Source organism: Lactuca saligna, chromosome 4 (genome assembly GCF_052625555.1).
Source record: "Lactuca saligna cultivar CGN05327 chromosome 4, ASM5262555v1, whole genome shotgun sequence".
Classification (NCBI taxonomy): Eukaryota; Viridiplantae; Streptophyta; class Magnoliopsida; order Asterales; family Asteraceae; genus Lactuca; species Lactuca saligna.
Genome location: NC_136420.1, coordinates 27,103,904 through 27,124,605, shown reverse-complemented (window position 1 = coordinate 27,124,605; position 20,702 = coordinate 27,103,904). Strand labels below are relative to the sequence as shown.

The window sequence follows — 20,702 nt, the reverse complement described above, 5'->3', positions numbered from 1 at the left end:
CCAAATATTAACAGGCTAATTTTATTTATTGATAAAACATAAAAATAGATTTCACAAAAATACCAATACTATAACTATAAATTATCCCAAAAATCATAGGCCCCTTAAGATTGGAGGCCCGGTACGACCGCACCGTCGACACCACCCCAGGGCCGCCACTGAACACTCCCACTAAAAACCTTTAGTGACAATTAGTGCTTTTGTCGCTGCAGTTTTTTAGACTTTTAGTGACACATTTTTATTTTCCACAATAGAAGAAAAGCTTTTTGTAACATATATTTTTTTGCCATTAAATGATCATTTTGATTAAAGAATTCATATTACTTTTAGTTACACCTTTTAAGATTTTAGTGACATTTTTTATTTGCAACAATACAAAAAATATTTTGTGGCACATTTGAACTAGTAAATAATCATTAGATTCTATTATTTATACTATTTATATCGACAAATTTTTTATTTATAATATAAAATAAAGTAGATATTTAAATAGCAACACCTAGAAAATAATAAAAGTTTATTGCATCGGATGAAACAAAAAACATTTTTTAATGGAATAAACCATTTTATTCCTTTCACAATTCTATTATAACAAACAATCACTACCTACACTGAAAATTAAACATTTTTCCATCATTGCAAACAACTAGATATTTAATAATAAGTTGTTTGACTTTCTAAGCCTTAATGTTCATTATGTATCTTTGCAACGTTTAAATCCAATTTAACTTTTTCACTTGTTGTCTGCCATCATAACTCAACAAGGTAAAAAATGAGTTATTATACCTTGGTTGTTGAGTTTGTATTTTTTTCAATATCCTAATAAAAGCCTTTTTCATAAATGTTAAAGAAAATTCTCATCTAGAAAACCAAGATACATTTATTTGTCAAGAGTTTGAAGAAAGTAAGACACAATTATAGTAAGTCTATAATAAGAACATTAAATTTCATATTTGGTCTTTGTGGAATTTTATTTTTTTTAATTTTGGTCTTTACCTGTGGTTTTTGTAACATTTTGTCCCTAGTCCAAGTGAAACGATTATTTTTGGAACCAAGATTGCAAAAACTACCTATAATTGATTGAAGACCGAAAATAAGCATTTTGCTTGGAAGCACAAGGACCAAAACCGTTACAAGAACCAAAAATAAGGACCAAAACTGTTGCAATAACCACAAGTAAGGACCAAAACCGTTACAAGAATCAGCAATACTTAGGGACCTAAAATATAATTTATCCTCCACCTCTAGTGTTAATATAAACACACCTTAAATCAACTCAATCCATCAAGAACAACTGTGTATGTAACCTTACCACTTGGTTTCTTAACTCCTTCTGGTAGATGCAATGCATGAGAGACAACACCCCTCGTATTTAAACATAATGACACATTTTTTTAATCATAAATTACCCATAAAATAACTATATTTGATAGAATATACCTTGTATGCTAGTCGAGTTCTTGGTGAATTTTCCCATCAAGCTTGTGAGAATCTGATAAATCTTGTTGATTTTTGGAGCTTCTATCACCCAAATCATCCCCAATACTCGACAGTGTCAATGTCACTTTTTAGAACATTACTAGGGTGCTTTGAGTTCCCAAACAAATGTCCATGTCTGTTTGATAGCATTCTTGACATCATTTGAACCAAATCATCCAGACTCCATAATCCAACAAAAGCATACTCAAAGCTTGGCAATGTCATATTTACTTACAAGAAACCTGCTCCCATACAAATAAGATAACTAAATTACCAAAATACCCCTATACTTGTCCAGTTACCAAAAAAATCATCTTAAGTTGAAATTTTCCAAAACTAATGAAATCAACAATATTTACCTCTTGAGTACATTAGGTTTTGCAAGCCCCTGCTAAACTTTCTTAGTTCCAGTTAAATGATAAGAGATTGAAGGACACTTGGTAGTTAAGGATTCCTCCATAAATAAAATATCTACTCACAAATTCATAAGGGCGGTCGTTAGGTGCATATCTATCTCTACAACATATAATCACAATAGTTTCACCATCCTTACAACTAATTGAATGCATCAATATATGATAGCAACTCTTATCCAAATTCTTTTTGAGAGAATCCTATATTCTAGTTTTGTAATTATAAATGATTGGATCGACTTATTTTTTGAAGAGTATGGAAATTAATTTTGATTATGGATGAAATCTTACATCATGATTGTTAAGGCTAGGATCCTAGAACCGCTATAGGATCGTCAAGTTAAGGATCCTAAACTACTCAGGATCTCGAATATATTCCAGATCCTGACTAATATTTTCATTATTATTTATAACTAACATATATTTTTCTATTTCTCACATGTGCAGAAATAACTTGTCAAAGTCATATAGTCAACGGATAGTCATCACAACTATGAAAAAGACCCAGAGGACTAAGTCAAGCAAACGACTATAAGTAATCTCGAAGGATCCCGAAATTCCCAGAATTCTAGTTGTTAGGGTTTGACTATATAAAACATATGTAATCATCACACTACACATGATTTTCTGGCAGAATACTATCACTTGTACTCATACTAATTCCCTTTTTCTCTATAATCTTCATTTCAATCAATAAAAACATCAAGGCAGGTGATCATTATCAACTTCCAAGGTTGTATTTCGAAGATCCTAACAATGATCAAGGGCTTCCCTTGTAGATAATTTGTGTTGCTTTGATTTATTTTACTTATTTTCTTTACATTGAACATTTCACACCCCAAACCAGAATGGGGAAAACGTTCAGGGGTGGATGATATCACGTACAATGTCACAACAATTGAATAATATTAATCATATAATCTTCTATCAAAAAGTCATTTTAACGCTTATTATTTATAAATTGAATATCCGAAATCCGCGGGCATTGCATAACCCAACACTTTATTCATATAATTATGTAAGATCAGGATTTTGAGGTATTGTTCTTTAATGCTTCCCTTGTGATTAAAATTCGAAATATGGACTTTGACCTGACCATGGAATGATATTTTGAGTGCTACGACGTGGTAGTGTCATCTTTACCACAGCGTAGTGATTTAATTACTACGACGTAGCACCGTTCTCCACGCAAAACATTAAATTTTGCGGTTTGGGCCATATATAAAGGATATGAGGGCTTGGGTTTCGACTACCCTCAACCCCCATTTCCCTAAAACAGATCCCAAGTAAATCCTAGCTTCTTATGATCATTTGGAACTTAGTTTTGGTGATTTGAGGTCTTTAAAAGGAGAACACTACAAATAAAATTACATTTAGTGGTACAAATTTTTAGTGGCATATATTTTTTTGTGCCACTGTATCATATTTTTAGTGGCACATAATTTTTTTTTTGTGGACTGATCGAAAATTCCAATCTTTCCGCTTTCATTCCGCCAAAATTTAAAGTTTTCCGCCAACCCAAAGTTTTAGATATCGCCAAATACCTCTAATTTTTTATCCCTCGCCCTAGTTTTACGACAAACCCTTCAATTCTAACCATTTCCGTATCGCCATCACCGGCCGCCACCAATGTAACAGCAGTGACGTATGTTGCACTCAAGGATGTAATGTGATTATCAACCAAAGACATGGATTCAAGTATGTACACTCTCTCCAGATCTAGTCTCGATTCATGGTTATTTTTTTGTTTTTTTTTATGTTTCTTTCCCAACTCTTCACTCATGCCAATTTTCTTCTGGATTTCTTCCCCTAAATTCAAAATTAGATCTTGAACAGCTGAATTTTTATGTTTCTCCTTTTTCTTTTGGTTGTACATGATTTTTTCTCCTGATTTTTAGTTTTATAATTTTTATGATGCCAATAACTGTTTATCCAATTTTTTAATTCTAGGGTTTTGTCCATGAATAGCTATCAAAGTAACACCCATTTGAAAAAAAATATTGAATTGTAATCTTGGTTGCTTTATTTTCTATGATATATGTTTTAATTTCCACGTTTACTTGTACACATAACCAAAATTCACAACCAATTTAGTTGTGAAAAGTTTAAACTAACCGTTTAAAATAAAAAAATCTAATTTTTTTTTCTTTGATGTCTAAGATGCTGCATAAGAACGGTTATACTTTTAGTTTTATTGACCCACCTTCATATGTTTCCATGATGACGATGAAGAAAAAAAGGATAATTTTGGTTATTTTAGGTTACAGATTCCCTTGCACCATGTTCCCGAGTTTAACAAAAGAAAAGAAAATAAGATAAAAGAAAGTTAGGAGAGAAAAGAAGAGAAAGGAAAGGAAAACAAAAGTTTCTTTTGTGTTTATGAGTTTGAGAGAAATGGAAAGAAAATTATTCATTTTCTTCTTTATTTCCAAATACTCCCAAATCGGAAGGAAAATTAGCAGGGAAAGTGATCATTCCATTTCCATCCACTTCCTTCTTTTAATGAAACTCTGGAACACTAATTATTTTTTTCTTCTCATTTCCGTCCATTTCCTTTTCCTTTCTCTGGTTAAGTTGAACTGGGGAACGGGGTGTTGAAGACATCATGTTATTTATCTTTTTTGTAAGGTTTTAATTAGATAGTTTTTTTTTTTCTTTTTTAATTTAATAAGCTTATTTGTACTAATAAATATCTCCAAAGTCCTGTGATCATGATTGTTTCTTGATTCATTTTTAAATTTAAATGACTCTTTAACGTTTACTTATTTATTGAATTGTTTGTTTGTTTATTGTTTTGTAGGATGTTGCAGGTTTTGAATGAAGGTGGCGTTTAACTTTTTATTTCAAAGGTTTTCATCTTTGTAGTGTATTTACGATGGTATTTTGCATTTTAATACTTTAGTAGACAAGAGAAAAATGCACTTTAGGACTTTTTTTTGGAACATGGTTTAAGTCGGATTCTTAATTATAGAGCATATGTTATTAGCTGATATTGATGCAACCTAGTGTTTGTATACCTTGTATCCATTGTGTTACAAAGGTTTATCCTTTTAATGGTGTTTTTTTTGCATCAATATTGAAAACTATAAATTACAAAGTATTTTTGATGATAATTTTTCCTAGCATGTTTCAATTTTGATCAACAATGTTCAACTAATTCTTGATGTAATGCAGACATCAAAAGTTGTGGAAGTCTAGGTGTGTCTATCACTCTCTTTAATATCCATCAAACTTATCTTAATATCTTTTTTTCATCTTTATACAATTTTAAGTTAATAATTCTATAAATATATATAAGTTGCAGGGTAAGAAGATGAGGACTTGAAATGTGCAGATGAAATGGATTCTTCCAAGCCCCATTAATCAAGATTCATTCGCATCATAACTTTACGGTATTGGATTGAAATGGGTTTTGTCAAGCTCCATTAATCATTATTTATGTTTTGAGTGTTACTAGCACAATGTAACACTTATTAAGCTTTTTGAAATATATCATTGTGCTAAGTATTAAGAATATTGTTGTAAGACACGTTAAGTTTTATTTTAAGTAATGATTTTGTATTTGCCATCTATTATTTTAATTGTTTTTTTATATTCCATAAATTTATATTAAAAAGTTGCACCTAAATTTCATATATAAATTTTTTTTTGGTAAAAAACTGTTTTTAATTTAGAAATTATATAGTTAGATATAAAAAGTGCTATAAAAGCCCAAGAGTGCTATAGTGGCATAACCAAAAGTGTCACTAAAACCCAAAAGAGCTGCAGCGACACAACCAAAAAGTGTCAGTAAAGACCTTTAGTGTCAGCGCTTTTAGTGATACTTTTTTTGTACCCCTGATTGCCAAAGGAGTCTTAGTGGCACTTTTTCTGTGCTACTAAACGTCATTTTGTTTGTAGTGGAATGAGGATCTTGTAGAGTAAGGAATCATCAAGCTAGATCATCTCTAGATTTTATGTATATTCTGGATCTTTGTAAGTCCCTCAAGCCATCATCTCTCTGCTTGTTTCCTTCTAGATCCAGATATTGGGATTAGTTCTTAATTGGTTAATATAAATGGTTGGTTTTGATAAATTTGGCAACTTTATTATTCCTTGAGGTCCAAAGACCTGCATATATTTTAGATTGGAAATGGTTCACTTATTCGATGCCATGCATGGGGTTTTTGATCCTATTTTTACCTTTTTGACATTAGTTTGAAGAAGGACATGCATTAGACATACATGTCTATAAAGTTACGGGTTTTATGGTCCTTTGTGATGCAAAGAAGCCTTCTGAAAAGTATAAATGAATGTATTAAGGGATTAAGATCTTAAGGAGGAAATGAACTTTCTGACCAAAAAAAAGTAACACCCATTTGAAAAAAAATATTGAATTGTAATCTTGGTTGCTTTATTTTCTGTGATATATGTTTTAATTTCCACGTTTACTTGTACACATAACCAAAATTCACAACCAATTTAGTTGTGAAAAGTTTAAACTAACCGTTTAAAATAAAAAAATCTAATTTTTTTTTCTTTGATGTCTAAGATGCTGCATAAGAACGGTTATACTTTTAGTTTTATTGACCCACCTTCATATGTTTCCATGATGACGATGAAGAAAAAAAGGATATTTTTGGTTATTTTAGGTTACAGATTCCCTTGCACCATGTTCCCGAGTTTAACAAAAGAAAAGAAAATAAGATAAAAGAAAGTTAGGAGAGAAAAGAAGAGAAAGGAAAGGAAAACAAAAGTTTCTTTTGTGTTTCTGAGTTTGAGAGAAATGGAAGGAAAATTAATCATTTTCTTCTTTATTTCCAAATACTCCAAAATCGAACGGAAAATTAGCAGGGAAAGTGATCATTCCATTTCCATCCACTTCCTTCTTTTAATGAAACTCTGGAACACTAATTATTTTTTTCTTCTCATTTCCGTCCATTTCCTTTTCCTTTCTCTGGTTAAGTTGAACTGGGGAACGGGGTGTTGAAGACATCATGTTATTTATCTTTTTTGTAAGGTTTTAATTAGATAGTTTTTTTTTCTTTTTTAATTTAATAAGCTTATTTTTACTAATAAATATCTCCAAAGTCCTATGATCATGATTGTTTCTTGATTCATTTTTAAATTTAAATGACTCTTTAACGTTTACTTATTTATTGAATTGTTTGTTTGTTTATTGTTTTGTAGGATGTTGCAGGTTTTGAATGAAGGTGGCGTTTAACTTTTTATTTCAAAGGTTTTCATCTTTGTAGTGTATTTATGATGGTATTTTGCATTTTAATACTTTAGTAGACAAGAGAAAAATGCACTTTAGGACTTTTTTTTGGAACATGGTTTAAGTCGGATTCTTAATTATAGAGCATATGTTATTAGCTGATATTGATGCAACCTAGTGTTTGTATACCTTGTATCCATTGTGTTACAAAGGTTTATCCTTTTAATGGTGTTTTTTTTTGCATCAATATTGAAAACTATAAATTACAAAGTATTTTTGATGATAATTTTTCCTAGCATGTTTCAATTTTGATCAACAATGTTCAACTAATTCTTGATGTAATGCAGACATCAAAAGTTGTGGAAGTATAGGTGTGTCTATCACTCTCTTTAATATCCATCAAACTTATCTTAATATCTTTTTTTCATCTTTATACAATTTTAAGTTAATAATTCTATAAATATATATAAGTTGCAGGGTAAGAAGATGAGGACTTGAAATGTGCAGATGAAATGGATTCTTCCAAGCCCCATTAATCAAGATTCATTCGCATCATAACTTTACGGTATTGGATTGAAATGGGTTTTGTCAAACTCCATTAATCATTATTTATGTTTTGAGTGTTACTAGCACAATGTAACACTTATTAAGCTTTTTGAAATATATCATTGTGCTAAGTATTAAGAATATTGTTGTAAGACACGTTAAGTTTTATTTTAAGTAATGATTTTGTATTTGCCATCTATTATTTTAATTGTTTTTTTATATTCCATAAATTTATATTAAAAAGTTGCACCTAAATTTCATATATAAATTTTTTTTGGTAAAAAACTGTTTTTAATTTAGAAATTATATAGTTAGATATAAAAAGTGCTATAAAAGCCCAAGAGTGCTATAGTGGCATAAACAAAAGTGTCACTAAAACCCAAAAGAGCTGCAGCGACACAACCAAAAAGTGTCAGTAAAGACCTTTAGTGTCAGCGCTTTTAGTGATACTTTTTTTGTACCCCTGATTGCCAAAGGAGTCTTTAGTGGCACTTTTTCTGTGCTACTAAACGTCATTTTGTTTGTAGTGGAATGAGGATCTTGTAGAGTAAGGAATCATCAAGCTAGATCATCTCTAGATTTTATGTATATTCTGGATCTTTGTAAGTCCCTCAAGCCATCATCTCTCTGCTTGTTTCCTTCTAGATCCAGATATTGGGATTAGTTCTTAATTGGTTAATATAAATGGTTGGTTTTGATAAATTTGGCAACTTTATTATTCCTTGAGGTCCAAAGACCTGCATATATTTTAGATTGGAAATGGTTCACTTATTCGATGCCATGCATGGGGTTTTTGATCCTATTTTTACCTTTTTGACATTAGTTTGAAGAAGGACATGCATTAGACATACATGTCTATAAAGTTACGGGTTTTATGGTCCTTTGTGATGCAAAGAAGCCTTCTGAAAAGTATAAATGAATGTATTAAGGGATTAAGATCTTAAGGAGGAAATGAACTTTCTGACCAAAAAAAAGTAACACCCATTTGAAAAAAAATATTGAATTGTAATCTTGGTTGCTTTATTTTCTGTGATATATGTTTTAATTTCCACGTTTACTTGTACACATAACCAAAATTCACAACCAATTTAGTTGTGAAAAGTTTAAACTAACCGTTTAAAATAAAAAAATCTAATTTTTTTTTCTTTGATGTCTAAGATGCTGCATAAGAACGGTTATACTTTTAGTTTTATTGACCCACCTTCATATGTTTCCATGATGACGATGAAGAAAAAAAGGATATTTTTGGTTATTTTAGGTTACAGATTCCCTTGCACCATGTTCCCGAGTTTAACAAAAGAAAAGAAAATAAGATAAAAGAAAGTTAGGAGAGAAAAGAAGAGAAAGGAAAGGAAAACAAAAGTTTCTTTTGTGTTTCTGAGTTTGAGAGAAATGGAAGGAAAATTAATCATTTTCTTCTTTATTTCCAAATACTCCCAAATCGAACGGAAAATTAGCAGGGAAAGTGATCATTCCATTTCCATCCACTTCCTTCTTTTAATGAAACTCTGGAACACTAATTATTTTTTTCTTCTCATTTCCGTCCATTTCCTTTTCCTTTCTCTGGTTAAGTTGAACTGGGGAACGGGGTGTTGAAGACATCATGTTATTTATCTTTTTTGTAAGGTTTTAATTAGATAGTTTTTTTTTCTTTTTTAATTTAATAAGCTTATTTTTACTAATAAATATCTCCAAAGTCCTGTGATCATGATTGTTTCTTGATTCATTTTTAAATTTAAATGACTCTTTAACGTTTACTTATTTATTGAATTGTTTGTTTGTTTATTGTTTTGTAGGATGTTGCAGGTTTTGAATGAAGGTGGCGTTTAACTTTTTATTTCAAAGGTTTTCATCTTTGTAGTGTATTTATGATGGTATTTTGCATTTTAATACTTTAGTAGACAAGAGAAAAATGCACTTTAGGACTTTTTTTTGGAACATGGTTTAAGTCGGATTCTTAATTATAGAGCATATGTTATTAGCTGATATTGATGCAACCTAGTGTTTGTATACCTTGTATCCATTGTGTTACAAAGGTTTATCCTTTTAATGGTGTTTTTTTTTGCATCAATATTGAAAACTATAAATTACAAAGTATTTTTGATGATAATTTTTCCTAGCATGTTTCAATTTTGATCAACAATGTTCAACTAATTCTTGATGTAATGGAGACATCAAAAGTTGTGGAAGTCTAGGTGTGTCTATCACTCTCTTTAATATCCATCAAACTTATCTTAATATCTTTTTTTCATCTTTATACAATTTTAAGTTAATAATTCTATAAATATATATAAGTTGCAGGGTAAGAAGATGAGGACTTGAAATGTGCAGATGAAATGGATTCTTCCAAGCCCCATTAATCAAGATTCATTCGCATCATAACTTTACGGTGTTGGATTAAAATGGGTTTTGGCAAGCTCCATTAATCATTATTTATGTTTTGAGTGTTACTAGCACAATGTAACACTTATTAAGCTTTTTGAAATATATCATTGTGCTAAGTATTAAGAATATTGTTGTAAGACACGTTAAGTTTTATTTTAAGTAATGATTTTGTATTTGCCATCTATTATTTTAATTGTTTTTTTATATTCCATAAATTTATATTAAAAAGTTGCACCTAAATTTCATATATAATTTTTTTTTGGTAAAAAACTGTTTTTAATTTAGAAATTATATAGTTAGATATAAAAAGTGCTATAAAAGCCTAAGAGTGCTATAGTGGCATAACCAAAAGTGTCACTAAAACCCAAAAGAGCTGCAGCGACACAACCAAAAAGTGTCAGTAAAGACCTTTAGTGTCAGCGCTTTTAGTGATATTTTTTTTGTACCCCTAATTGCCAAAGGAGTCTTTAGTGGCACTTTTTCTGTGCTACTAAACGTCATTTTGTTTGTAGTGGAATGAGGATCTTGTAGAGCAAGGAATCATCAAGCTAGATCATCTTTAGATTTTATGTATATTCTGGATCTTTGTAAGTCCCTCAAGCCATCATCTCTCTGCTTGTTTCCTTCTAGATCCAGATATTGGGATTAGTTCTTAATTGGTTAATATAAATGGTTGGTTTTGATAAATTTGGCAACTTTATTATTCCTTGAGGTCCCAAGACCTGCATATATTTTAGATTGGAAATGGTTCACTTATTTGATGCCATGCATGGGGTTTTTGATCCTATTTTTACCTTTTTGACATTAGTTTGAAGAAGGACATGCATTGGACATACATGTCCATAAAGTTACGGGTTTTATGGTCCTTTGTGATGCAAAGAAGCCTTCTGAAAAGTATAAATGAATGTATTAAAGGATTAAGCTCTTAAGGAGGAAATGAACTTTCTGACCAAAAACAACAACGTGGTTACGTGTTGCAATGCACGACATAACCACGACATGGTTTAATTATCGTCATGATGTGGTGGAGGGTTTCTCTGCGAATGTTTTCTCATCTCACTGCTACGGTGCAATCAGTGGTTGGCCACAACGTGGTGACTGACCATTGACTCTTGATCGTTGACTTTTTGACCAGGTTGACTTGCAGTCAAACTGATAGCTTTGATGTTAGACTGAGATTTGACTTTTGATTTGTATCTAGGTGGTGTGTAGTACCGATGTTTACTTTCGTATGGACCAAGGTGTAGTCTATCTTGATTTATGAGGTAAGTTTTCTCATTATACTATGTAAGACACTAGGTGTCGGGGTATTCTAGATTGTCTATGTAACTTTTGCATGAAAAACTGTAGTGGGATCATAGTACTTGTATGAAAGATTGTGGTTGGATCACAACACTTGCATGGTGCAAGTCAAATAAACAAGGTTTTCCTAAATGCTACTTGTAAAATTCGAATAACAATGAGATTTTGTAGAAATATCAAAGAAAATGAAGAGACTAGTTTGTAAACATAAAAAACTAGAAAATTTGAAGATTGAATGATTGCAAACAGATCACATTGTATCAAATCATTGAGAAAAGTGAAAGAGTACCTTAGACGATAAAAAAGAAGAAAATGGTAAGGAATAGTGGAGGTGCTATGTTTCCCATGTCAGCTTGTGATGGAAGCGCAGTCGGAGAATTAGCGGTTTTGAATATCAAAATGAGTGTGTGCTTAGATATATATTAGAACGAAGGGAGAAGATTTGGGAGATATATCTCGTACGAAATAAATTTTTTGAACAAAATGTTAAAATCGTGCGGTTCCCACATTATCTATTGGTGCGATTTAACCGTGTTTAGTGGTGCAATTTTGATCTAACACACTAATAAATGCGTTTTAATGCCTTTTACTGCAATTATAGGGAAATCGTACCATTAAATGGTGTGGTTCATTGCTCTATTGATGCAAATGTGTTTTAATGGTATGGTTTTAGGCAACCAACGCACCAAAATAACATCAGACCAAAACATATGCTTTGTACTAATGACATCATTGTGAATTCGGTGCCTGGTTTGTAATATAAGGAAAAAGTTTATTATTTTGTTAGATGTATTTACAAGACTTGAGGATGTGGCTCTGCAATATGCTCGGCAAGGTGGTGGCAAATTCAACCTACATCAACTTACATCCCCCCTCCCCCCCAACCCCACCCAAAGGTGGGGTGACGAGTATTTGTGGTTAAACGGCATTGCATGTGTTCCGGGGTTCTTTTATTCAAAAATATCAATTTTCACACATCCCTTCAAAGTGTCATGTGATACATCTAGTGTTGCAAAAATCATATAAAAATGATATAGCACTAAGATGGATGTCAAAAAGATGACATGAGAGGATGACAAACATTACATTACTCTTTAAGCTTAAGATAGGACTAATTTTGTTGCTTTCTCTTAAAATATGTAGATATAATAATTTTATAAAGTAGTTATTTCTCTAGTTCTTGAGCATACACTACACATGCAAACACATATCTAGATTTAAAGCCATGTAAGACATTAATTTAAATTTGTTTAATCGCAGGGATGGTGCTCGTTTGAAGCCACAAAGGAGGACGAACACGGAACATGTGTTCTTGTGCATCCATAATGGCTCCAATGCTACCATCGGACATATGATAAATTCCAACATCCCCTCCACCTCCATCAGGCAGATTACGGTATGGCTCATAAAGATCGTCAGTGAAGTAGATACAATCATGCTTTATGCCACCACCTGCATCAATGGCGAATGATGAATTGAATCCTAAAAACACAGCTTTGTCTCCCAAACTGACGAGTTTCGACCACTTCCCATCATCCAAACTGAACACAAAGCATTGAAACCTCTTAGTGCTATAAGGTCCATAACGAAGAAACTCATCACCATGTTTCTTGTACCACTGATGTTCACGCGTAACCATTAGCAACCTGTCATAACCCCATTCGAGAAGATACGCTGATTGGTGGTACGAAAAATCGAATTCTGGTTGTGGTAATGTTGACAATTGTTTCAAAGTTAAACGACCTGGTCCACCGCTAAGAATGTCACATTCGTAGATTGATCCGACGGTTGTCACTGTGTATAGCCGTTTTCGCAAGTTATGATACGTGATGTCGAGAAGATGTCCATCGCAACCTGTTATACGAGTCCATGAAACGTCACCAAGCCTGCAAAACCCTATAGTTTGGCCCCAGATGATAATAACACGAAAGTCAGGATCCAATAACAAAGGGTTCGATGACGTAAAAACTACTTTCCTCATGCATTGCCCATAGTACATCCACTCGTCTTGATCAAAGTAGAGTTCCTCGAACATATAAAGCTCAGGGAGATCGATTTGAGTACGAGAAAGTGGATGGAGGAGCTTGGCGGAGAACTCTTCTTCACCGGTGGTCAGCAACCACCCATGGGTTGATATACATCGCTGCCAGTGAGCCTCAGGTAGTTTCACCTTACGCATGGTGCCGCTGGAAAGAATAAAGAGCTTACGGCAATCTTGATCATCTTCTTCTTCGGTGTTGGACTCTGCAAGCATCAACAATGGAAAGCGAGAAGGGAGGTGGTGTATGAACTTTTTGCTTGTCGTGGCAGAATATCTCCATGAACTACAAACACAAAGAAAATTAATGAAATCTTCATAAAACTCGAACTTTCCGGAGATCTTGTTTAGAATCTCCGGCAGAAGATCCGACCAAGAGGGCATTGTAGGAGAATTTTGGATTGGAATCTTGCAGTAGCTTGGGTAACTGGAGATAGATGGGTAAAATTATTTAGATATACTTATTCCAGACATATATTGGTGCAAAATGAACCTGGTATGCATCTTGGGTTAGATACAAAATGGTTTCTTGCGGAAATCAGGCCGTCCTTTTTATTGATCGAACGTCTCAATATTCAACCTCCAAAAGCTTTGAAGAAACAGCGATATATACGTATTGGAGTACCATTGGTTGTCGTCGCTTTCGATGACTCGAATCATACATAATTGCTTCTTTTACTTCCCTATTAATTAATTAAATCGACGATTCAAAATTTATCACACATTTAAATTTAGTAGAACCTTTACTGAGGTGAGATAGTCATGATCCACGCCGTTAATTAAAGATCCAAAAATTGTTATCATATAAAATTGTTTGTTAATTATTCCGGTTTGAATTAGTTTGGTTTTGTGGATGTTAAAATACAAAGTAAAATGAAAATGATGAAAGTCTCACAGTGTTTGGGTTATATTTTTTCTATCCTAACTATCAAATACTAGTAGTTGATGTTTTCTTCAAGAGCGGAGAAGAGTTGAAAAAGGGAATATAATGTTGAGAGCAAATAGGAGTTGCCCGATTAGATCATTAAGTCGTCGCTTTCTAATTTAATTAATTTTTTTGTATTTTCATGCTATGTTTTTTCAATATATATGCATGTTTTATTGGTTTTGTACATTGTGTTTTATAAAACTGAGTATTTATGAATGCATTATTTCTTTTTAGAATTAATATTTATAACCCTATCATCATGGGTGTTCGGAGGAAGTGAACAGCTAAAAAGAATCTAACTTTTTTATTATATATTTTTATTTTTATTATATATTTTTATTTAAAAATAACAATAAAAATCATTTTTTCTGGTTCATCCTAAACCTTTAAGAATAACAAAAGGAAATAAATGCACTTCAATATATTCAAAAGTTATAATTATTCTTGAATGCTGAAGCAAGTGAAAATTAACATGAATGATCATACGGATCTGGTTCATTACAAGTATTTGTTTTGTAGGAATCTTGACATGACTGTCTATTGGGAGTCGTTGTAGATCGCATATTCGTATGAAGATAATATGGACACATTGCTCCTAGTGTACGTTTAATATGCTAAGATGTTCTTCAAAGACATATAAGTCTTAAGCGAAGTTATGACTAGATACTAAAAGCTTCTTGTCTTTTCTTTTTTTGTTTGTTTTACGACTTGGCGGTTCCTTTTGATTCTAAATAAGGAAGGAGTTTAAGACATCATAAGTTTTTATGATGTTGGGAGAATTATCCAAAATGAAGCGTCTCAATCAAATTCTTCAACTGTTGAATGATTTATGAAATCAATTTCATGCACTTATTTGATTTTTTATGAATCTTTTGATAATACTAAGTAACAGGTGTCCTTAACTACGTTCTCTTTCGTAAAAAGGAAAGTGGGAGCCTCGTTAACATGATTATGGATCAATTCATAGTTTAAACATTATGGTATTATAACTTCCTCGGTCACTAGTAATATATATATATATATATATATATATATATATATATATATATATATATATATATATATATATATATATATATATATATAAAGAGGAGATCTATACATATGACAAATAAAGGTGCAACCAAAAACCTTCTAAGGGTTCGATTTTTATGAGTCTTTTTGGTCAAATTGGTGATTGAGAAGCTCCCTCGATTTTTTCAGTGATCAAAATGATTACATTGGTTTCAATAATCAGAAAATACTTTATCATTTTTAGAATTTAGTATACGGTTTGAACCATCAACATAAGGCTTTCCATAAGATGAAACTAATTTCTCTGAGTTTAAGAGATCTTTAAAGTGGTAAGGTCCTGAATAGAAAGGTACAGTACCTCTTTTGAAAGGATCGACTCTTTTCAACTATTTTACCAAGTATTGACTTGATGATATTCTTTATATTTGGTAACAACAAAATTATTCATCATTAACGTCCCCAATGTCAGATATGACTCTAACATATCATTAACTTAATGTTTATAAACACCTTTTCTGCAAGGACATGTATTTTTTTTTTTTTTTTTTTTTTTTTTTTTTTTTTCAAGTTAGCTCTACAAATCTTAATGATGTAAGAAGTCTAATTCTAACTTATGCAGATGAGTTGTAGGTTTTCATTAAAGTTAGTGTGAGGACTCTGATTTGCTTATGCAGATGAGTTGTAGGTTTTCATTAAAGTTATTGTGAGGTCTCTGATTTGCTTCAATTTGATATGAGATAGAGTTCATAGGAAACTACCTGTTTTCCTCAAGAATAAAGGATGTTTGCACATATAATTTTTTTTATAAGAAGTCTAATCTATTTTGTTCATCAATAAACAAGTAACAAAGTTTTTTATTCATTGGATATGTGGTATAATTATATATACATACTAATTTAGAAGTCCGTGGTGAACAGTATTCTGTTCCTATTGAAGCAAAATCAATTTTTTTTTTTACTCTGTTCGTTTTTTTCATAGGTTTTTTTTTACTTGATGATGGGTTTCATCGACTTCTGCTACGACTACAACATGTTTTGCACCGCCTTTGTTCTCCAATGGAAAGCTTACACAATTGCTTCCACTACCTCAGGGGCGTAGCTACTAAGCCATACAGTGGGTCCTAGGACCTACCTAAATTTTTAATTTCATTTACAATATTTAGTGTAGAAACATTAAGAACTACTTTAGAAAAAATAAAGAATCTACTTTAAGTTTGTTTTTTAAAAAATGTCTTAAAAATCATTTTAAAAGAAGAAAAAAATAAGTTATCAGGGTCAATTTGTTTTTTTAAATAATGAAATTGATAATAAAAATTAACCACTCTTAATTCACATTCTCAAAATATCAATAAATAAATAACTTTTTCTGATAAAAACAAGCCCACACGCCAATGACTCTTCCTCTCCGTATGTTTTTTTTTTCATTTATATTTCAATTGTTTTTTTTTTAAATTTTTAATCGGTGTGGCGGGATCGGATTTAGTAGGTTGAACTGATTGGTCCCGTTTTTTTTAAGGTACACGATCCGACCGGACCCGACCCGACATCAGTGTTGTTGATTTTTTTAGTGGCTTCACTTAATTTGGGAACCATGTGATTTTTTCGTCCAGATTCCCCACTGCACCACCTCACCTACCATTTCTGTTTGTTCCATCTTCCTCCACCCGCTTATCTTCTTTTCCAATCCTTATTCCATCATTTTCCCTCAATGAATTTCCACCAACTTCGCGTATAGTCCCTCAAATCTTCTAATTTCGCAACTGCCTCATCTAATGCGCATTTTCTTCCACATTGCCTCTCCGAAATATCCCCACCTGACCAGTTTCACAGATTTGTGAAGCCAATGATTCTTCGGTTTGAGTAATTCAATCTACTTAGAGTACCAAGCCCTAATTGAACAACATAGGGAATATCGACAGATGATATCGATATCTTGGAGTACTAGTCTTGCTCAACTTCTGGATATGATAACTATTTGGGTTCGATCAGGTAACATTTTGTGATTTTGTTTTTGTTTTATATATCAATTTACAACTAAAAATTATATGGTTACTTCAAATCTTTATGTGAATTTAAATTGATTTTACAGAGTGGAGTGTTCCTACTGGTGCAAACTCTAGACTATCACCACTTCCTTATTAACATGTAGATTTTTATGACAGAAATGCCCTTGTTGACATTATTCTTGATTCAGCTGCAGTAAGTTCAACCATTAGATCTTATTGAATTTATTTTATTGTTCTTAAAAATGTTAACTTGAGTATTTGGATTCTTTTTAATAAGGAATCTTGCTTTTTGATGGTTATTTTTCAAGGATTTGAAGAAGAAAGAAAGAGATTTGCTAGCTAGGGAAGCTCCTTGGAAAAGTGACACCAAGGTCAAATTTGGATCAAATATCAATCCCAACCTTTTTTTAGTCTGGAGGTTTGATTGGTGGTGGAAAGCTCAACCAAAGCATGGCAGTAAGTTTAACTTTCTTAATTTTGATTTTTTTTAAAAGCAACTCTGAGGTTGATTAGTTCACAACTTAGAGTTTGTTTTGTTTGCTGTGATGGAATGAAATTACTAAGAAATCAGATGAAGAGTAATGATGATGGTGTTACAAAATATTTTGGGATTCTTTATTGCATTTTATTCTTGACACGCTAACACCTCTTTATTTCTTCATTATGAAGAGTACTGATGGTGGTGTTACAAAATATTTTACAATGATATTGATTTGCTTAATGTTTTTCCCTTTCTTCCTTATAAACAAAGGTATCCTACCGGATGTTGATCTTGTACACTGTAACAGCCCGGAATTTTCAGGTATTTATTATTGGCTTTTTTTTTTGGAAATTATGAGTGGACTCGGCGAGTTGGAGCTCAAACTCGCCGAGTAGGATCGCGGTATTGGGCACGGGTTCGCGTCTGGACTCGGCGAGTCCACGCTGTGTGATGAAACACTAATTCCCTGGGTTTGAGACCTATTTAAAGGGCCTTATGGCCGTCATTTGTGCTCACCAATCCATAGAGAGAAACCCTAGAGTGCTTGAGCGTTTTGAGAGAGAAAGGAAGCCATTCTAGACCTTTGTGGTGTTATTTAGCAAGGAGAAGGAGGTCATAACCAAGAGGAAGCATAGGAGATTGCTATACTGTGGATTTGAGGCTCATATCTTCGAACTTGAGGTACTATTTCGGCTTATCTTTTGTTTTATGAAGTATATTTGGATTTAGGGTTTCTTGTGGCCTTTATTGGGTTGATTTGATGCCAAATAGTCCCTTTCTAATGTTGAGGCTTTGGAAGTAGATCCATAGAGGTCCAGAGAGCCTCACTCATCAAGCTTTATGAAGAGCAATGGAGATTATGACCTTGAGTTGTGGTATTTGGGACAAAATCATCATATATGGTCATATAGATGTCGTATGTACATCAAGATAGTGACTTTACGTGCTAAATAAGCTTGGAAGGACTGGATCTATGAGTTAATGGATCGGATCTGACCTTAGGAGCGAGTTTGAGTCATTGCATGGCATGGACTCGCCGAGTCCGAAGAACAGACGCGGCGAGTAGCATGAATATTTCCAGCACCACACAGTGAGTGGTCTTGCCGAGTTGAGGGTTTGACTCAGTGAGTCAGGGAGAGTCAGAGTGGGTTGACAGGTGGACTAAGTCAAGCTGGACTCGCCAAGTTGAGTCGTAGTGGCCCCACAACTCATGCCAGGTGGAACTCATCGAGTTAGGAGAATACTCGACGTGTCAAGAGAGGATCCCAGGGAAATCAGTGTATGCGCTTAGACTCGCCGAGTCGTTATAGTGCACTCGCCGAGTCCGGTCAAAGTTGACCGCTGACCATTGACCAGTGTTGACCTATGTTGACTTGTTAAGGGATAGTCAACCTTAGTTGGGAAAGTGTTAATTAGAGATGTATTGTGTTATAGGAGGACTATAGCTCGGGAGATCGAGCACTAGTGATTTCAGGGATTTACGAATTACCGAGACACGCGAGGTGAGTCTTCTCACTATACATTACCTTGAGTTGGTAACCAGAGTTATGTGACAGAGTATTTGTATGCTATGTATGTTACGTGTTGTACTGCATTATTTCTATGTGATTTATGTTGTACATGTTTACAGAGTTAGAACCAGAAGGTTCACAGAGTTAGAACCTGAGGGTTCACAGAGTCTGGGTGCACGGACCCAGAGAGTTATAGCCTCGAGTGGCTAATATGTGTTATATGTGGTATTTTGGGGAACTCACTAAGCTTTGTGCTTACAGTGTTTGATGTTATTTGTTTTAGGTACTAGTGACGACCGCGGGAAGGCGCCGGCTTGATCAGTACACACGCATAAGATTTATGATTTTGAGATCTTGGGATTTTGTATTACTTGGATTGAATGATTAAATATGGTTGTTTCCAAATATTAAATGAATTATGTTTTATAAAAATTTGAAAAAAAAAATTGTTTTGAAATTTATGGTGTTACATAAGCAAATGTTATTTGGATTTTCACAATTTCATGTTCTTCATTTGTAAAACATGCTAACTATTTATTTGTTAATTTTTTAAAATTTCATATTTTGTTGGATTTGGATTAAAAAGATTGGATGATGTAGATGCAAAGCCTAAAAGTTAATAGACTATAAGAAAAAAATAATAACATATTTATCTATTTTATTTTGCTAATTAGGTCATAACGAGCAACAACTTCGGTTATTCTTTATCTTCATACAAATGTTGATAGTTTATGGAATTCCATTTCATTTCCTTTTGTTAAAATTTTATCATGTGAATACAATTAGCTAAATGATTGTTGAGTTTTTATTTTTTTTGTTCAATTTGGTGCATTGTGGTTTTTACTGTTTGGGATTGGGCAAACATTTGATCCAATCCAACTAAACCTGCATATCCATAATGTGAAAAAGTATATTCATAATGATGACAGATCACAAGGTGCATAGATTTCCCAATATGTGTTAACTTATGGAATTTAAGCAATAACAATGAATTTTTATTTATTTGTTTTTATAGCATCGTACTTTTAATTCTTTGTGTTACAATATTATACTTAAAAATAAGTTGAATTAAAATCTGACCCCCACAAAGCGGGTATACTTCCCTAGTTATTTCTAAAGCATGAAAATTTCATTATATATATCTTGCGTACTAGTGATAAACATACAACCCATTGAACTGTACCGGATCGGAAAAAAATCGGAACCAGACTGAAGATACATCTAACTAGGCCGGTTTTTAGTTTTAATTTTTAAAATAAATCGGTTTTCGGGTTTGGATTGGACCGTACCCAAAATATGTGTTTTTATCTAGACCAAATCAGAAACGATTCTTTTTTTTTTTTTTTTTTTTTTATTTAAATTTTTATCGACGTACAACAACCTTTTCTCTCTATTCATTATGT

At 32.6% G+C, this 20,702-nt stretch overlaps 1 protein-coding gene across 1 annotated transcript; it reads right to left on the bottom strand.

Moving 5' to 3' along the window:
- Positions 1 to 12,437: 12,437 nt before the first annotated feature.
- On the bottom strand, positions 12,438 to 13,940 carry LOC145041426 (putative F-box protein At5g55150). Its single transcript, XM_078989496.1, has one exon. It carries the CDS (start codon positions 13,742 to 13,744, stop codon positions 12,563 to 12,565), a length of 1,182 nt encoding a protein of 393 aa, XP_078845622.1. The 5' UTR covers positions 13,745 to 13,940; the 3' UTR covers positions 12,438 to 12,562.
- Between the last annotated feature and the right edge of the window lie 6,762 nt (positions 13,941 to 20,702).